Here is a 5,245-nt window from a genome sequence, read left to right as displayed (position 1 = left end):
TTCAAATGTATCAATTAGTGAAATGTCCTTGGTAGCAAATTATCAATTAGTGAATAATAACAATTTAGATTGAAGAACAATTAGTGAATAACAACAATTGAGCCATTGACATTATACTTTTGTGTTTTGTGTTTCATAATAGTTAAAGATTTTGGCACTGGCAATCTGAAATTTGATCTCCAGAATTGGTTGAGCAGTGCCATGACAAATCTTGCCACATGCAATGAGGAACTCGCTGCCACTACCTTCAATACCATTGTGAAAGAAAAAATGGCAGTGAACCTTGAAAAAGTGACCAAATTAGTCAATAATCAATTGGCTTCTATTCAAAAAATACCGTCAATGAATCATGGTTTTCAATCATGGTTTGATTCACATGATTGGAAACGCATACAAGCACATGAGATTTCAGCTAACATTATGGTGGCTTTAGATGGATCGGGTAACTTGAGAAGCATCATGGCTGCAATTAATTCAGCACCAAGTAAAAGCTCCAAAAGGTTTGTAATTCACATCAAGAATGGCATCTACAAAGAATATGTGACAATTCCAAGGGAAAAATGGAATATCATGTTGGTAGGTGATGGCATTGGTCGGACAATCATCTCAGGTGATAGAAGTCATGCCAAAGGTTGGACGACATCTCAATCTGCAACAATTGGTAATTAACAACTACCAATGCCTAAATTCTTCTTTTTAATTCAATTGAGCTCTAAAAAAAATCAAAATGATTACGTTGTATAATGATTTATATGTTTTCCTTTTCTTATGTGCAGTTGTTGATGGTCAACGATTTATTGCTGTGAACATTACCTTTGAGAACACAGCAGGACCAAATGAAGGCCAAGCTGTGGCACTTCTATCTAACTCCGACTTATCAGTTTTTTATCATTGCGAAATTAAGGGATACCAAGATACCTTATGTCCACTATTAAACCGTCAATTCTTCCGTGAGTGTCTAATAAGTGGCACAGTTGATTTTATCTTTGGAGATGCCAAAGTTGTGTTTCAAAAATGTGATATCCGACCAAGACAGGCACTTCCCGGACAATCTAACACCATCACCGCTCAAGGCCATGCACTTGCATCAAATACCAATGGTTTCTCTTTTGATAGGTGCAACATATCCGGAGATACAGATCTAGTTTCCTCGACCAATCCAACCCCCACATATCTTGGCAGGCCATGGAGGCCTTATTCTACAACAGTGTTTATGCAATCATACATGAGTGATATCATAATGCCGAAAGGGTGGCTACGATGGAATAAGAGCTTTGAGTCAACCTTGTTTTATGGAGAGTACAAAAACTATGGGCCAGGTGCAAGCACAAAGAAGAGGGTGAATTGGAAAGGTTTTCATGTTTTAAATTCCTCCCAAGCCCTCCAGTTCACTGTCTCACAGTTTGTCAATGGAGACTCTTGGTTGCCCTCTACTGGCGTCCCATATAATGGAGGATTGGTCAGCTAAAAATTTTACCAATATGTATTATCCAAAATGCTAGCATACAATTAAGTAAACCATGTAGTTGTTATAAACTCTGATTTGCTCAAGATTTTATAGTTATTATGTAATGTCTTTGAAGATGCACTATATGAACTATTTATAATATAAGCTAAACGACTTGTAGTATACTCTATTTAAACAATGTCACACCACAGACTTGTATTATAGTAGACTTGTTTTTTCAGATGTGTTTTCCAAGTACAATCCAGGCAGCCTTTTAACAGGGTCCTTGAGTGTGTAAGTGTGTAACTGACAGTTCATTAGTCTTAAAAACTTCCTAACTTCTCTTGCTAACTTTCCAACTGATCTTATATTAGTCACAAGCTCTAATGCAGTGAGCATCCATCTAATCAACTATGATTACAACTAATAAGAACAATTACAATAGAATGCATCAGCTATCTATCTAACTACAGCTAACAGTAACACAGGTCTATAAATTAGTGATCACTTGTAGCTGCAACACTCAGCCACCTTCATCTTCAAACTGGTATTCAAGAGCTTGTTAGACCGATTAGTTAATCTCCAAGAGATGGTCAGAATGATTAGTTAACCGCCAGCTTGTAAGTGAATAGAAAATTATTAAAATTAATTATTGGACTTAAAACTTTTAGATTTATGTATTATTGAATTTTTATCTTTGAGTGTTTTCTTTGTTCTTTTATTTGTATTGAAAGAACTACCCAAAAAGAAAGTCTGGGGTTTAACAGTTCCAACGAAAGTTGGAAATTTTTTTTGGAGAGCATGTAAAAATGCCATACCAACTAAATCTAATCTTGTTCGACAAACTGCAATTGAGACCTGGCTCGTGACATGTGTAAACGCTGTGAAAAAGATGTTCTGCACCCTTTGTTGTTAGGTTAATTAATTATTCAAATTACATGCAAATCACGTGGAGGCACAATCCAGTCACCAAACTAAATAAAGTGCAGCAGAAAATAATTTTGACTCGGTAATTTCATCACAATGGGGAAAATCTTCGCAAACAAAAACCTTATTGGGTGAATTTCTAGTCACCAATCTTGAAGAATCCACTAATCAAGAACATGTGGTTATAAGTACAAAGAATCTTAACCCACTGGCCTATCCCCAAGTACCTACCTAGTAGAACCTATTAGTTTTTAGAACCCTGAACAAACAATGTTTAACCTGATTTTATTGCCACGTATTACTTAAGCCAGTTATGCAAACCCTAATTAAACATACATCAAACATATCATGTAGCGGAAAAGTAATTATGATAATGTTATGATAACCCAGAAAAACCAATAAAACAAACCAATTTCAAGATAAAAAACTTGGGTAGACCAATCCCAAGAAGAACAATTCACTATCAAATGGAAGTTTACAGTCACAAATATTTAATTCGTAGCAAATTAACTATGATTATCAAACCTAGTCTAGAACCCTCGTACTTTTTTGATATGGATCTACTCCAACATGAACCTCCAATTCACGCTTTTGTTCTCCAACGTAGACCTCTAGTCTACGACTTCAAGACCACTCTTGAAAGTTTAGATCCAGCTCCTTTGATTACTAGTATGCAACAACTTCAAATGTAAATTGATTTTTGATAGTGACTTTGAAAGAAGAAGGCACAAAATCTTTTAGATCTCAAAAGAACAACTCCTAAAAGTCTTCTTAAAATGTGCTTTAGGGTTTTATTATTTTTATTTTATTATATACATATATATATATATATATATATATACGTAGTGAAGTAGATCTGAAACCCTAATCATTTGACGAGCCAATAGGCTGATAAGCCTTAATTTAAATTCTATTGATTCGCAGTTAAATTGATCAATGCACAGTCTCAATTGGTCAAGCCAATCAAATTTTGAATTCCTAAACCTACAACTTCCTTGTTCTTGTATTTTAACTTGCAGCACCTTGAGCATTATCTAATATACCCTATAGACTCTATGATCTATACCTAGACAAATTTGTGTTCATGATTTGCCAATTGTTCTAAACATTTAGAACCTAACAATCTCCCCCTTTGGCAATCTATGACAAAACTTACATAGAAAATAAAATGCTCAAGTACAAGAATTTTCTGGAAATAAATAATTACTTTGTAATTGTGGTATGATTTATAATTTTTTCTTTGAATTTTATGGAAGATAATTTGTTCTCTCTAAAAATTAAAAAATTTCTAAAATTTTTTTTCACCTATCCATAATTTTAATATTTTAGGTGTGTTTGATTGATATCATTTCTTTTTGACGTGATCCATATTTTTCTAAATATATTACGGTATGTTATATTTTCCTTTTTTTTTAGAACTAAAATCTTTAAGTTTCAAATATATTATTCAAATTTCTCATTTCTTAAAGGAATTATCATGATAATCAAAAGTTAAAACTCATCACAAAACTACACTTGATATTATTCAAATAGATGATAGACACATTAAAATACATACCAATATTGTATTTTGATATAAATTCATATTTTCAATTTGAAAATAACTAAGTATTATGTCAAACAAAAGCTACAAGAGGGAGGGAGAGTACTCAAGAACACACCACAAAATTGTATTAACCGAACAAAGTGTTATAAAAAAAAATATAATGATTCATCAACCTAAAGTAAAGTTGCAAGAAAAAATAAATAATCGAGAGAGAGAGAGAGAATAATCACCTTTTTAGGGAGAGACCTGAATTAGATAAATTTATAGAAAATAAGATGAGAAGAAGAGTAGTCAAATTAAAAGATATAGTCACACCAAATTATCCAAGCCATGTTATGTAATTGTATTCTTATATACTATCTTTATAATGCAATACGATAGCATTTATCAATTGTGTAAATGTAACGTTTCATGAGAACACATTATGTGGAATTTTTTATTTATTTGAATTTAAGTGCTTCCAAAAATTATATATAAATTCCAAGCAGTAATTCAAAAAATAATTGATTGTATTTTCATGCTTTGATTGTGTAGTTCTATTATGGATTTGGATTGTAACTTATAAGTTGTGTAGGGACTCTATATATTCTACTTCCTTAGTTGATTAAAAACATATACTATTACCATAAATCTCTCTCTCTCTCTCTCTTTGTTTCTTCAAGTTAAATATTATATATTTTTTAAATTACAAATGAGAGAAAATATATATAATTTAATTGATATGGAGGATGTGACTGAATTTATATGTTGAATAAAATGAGCCGAGATGATATTTTGATTGTTAAATAATAAAGTTTTTATTTATTCTTAAATGAGTAAATTTCATGGAAAAGTAGTAACCACAGTTGCTAGCTAGAATTAATGTGATTCATTATTCTTATATAGTTTACATTTTTTTTTTTTCAATGCTAGTGCTTAATTGGATACCCTTGATTCTCATACCTCATGGGGTCAAAACTTTTTGCTGCTTTTTATCTTTTGTTATTTTAATGATAATCAAAGTAGGTAGAAGTTAAGAATGAATGCAAAATAAGTTTCGATTTTCCAAAAAGATTTTATTATTAATGGAGCAAAGAGTTTTATTTGATTGTTTTGACTAAATATGAAGAAATAAAAGAACTTTGAAATAAGTTCATAAAGGCAAGAAAATATGAAATCCCAATATCATTTTCGACTATTGATCAAATCTAGAAGGAACGTGTTATCATCATTTGATAATACATATTCAACATTAGAGCCAGAATTCATTAAGAGGATGGTACCATTATGGCCTCTTGTTTTGATCCACTTGCATCATTATTTGTGTTTGTGAATGGTTTTGTATC

At 31.7% G+C, this 5,245-nt stretch overlaps 1 protein-coding gene across 1 annotated transcript; it reads left to right on the top strand.

Annotated features, from left to right (window-relative positions):
* The first annotated feature begins 396 nt into the window (after positions 1-396).
* Positions 397-1,468, top strand: LOC115984454 (probable pectinesterase/pectinesterase inhibitor 32). Its single transcript, XM_031107476.1, has 2 exons — positions 397-661; positions 777-1,468. Exons 1-2 carry the CDS (start codon positions 421-423, stop codon positions 1,466-1,468), a joined length of 933 nt encoding a protein of 310 aa, XP_030963336.1. The 5' UTR covers positions 397-420.
* The last annotated feature ends 3,777 nt before the right edge of the window (positions 1,469-5,245 follow it).

Source organism: Quercus lobata, chromosome 4 (genome assembly GCF_001633185.2).
Source record: "Quercus lobata isolate SW786 chromosome 4, ValleyOak3.0 Primary Assembly, whole genome shotgun sequence".
Lineage (NCBI taxonomy): Eukaryota > Viridiplantae > Streptophyta > Magnoliopsida > Fagales > Fagaceae > Quercus > Quercus lobata.
Note: the sequence above shows the minus strand (reverse complement) of the source record. Positions and strands in the feature narration are given on the sequence as shown.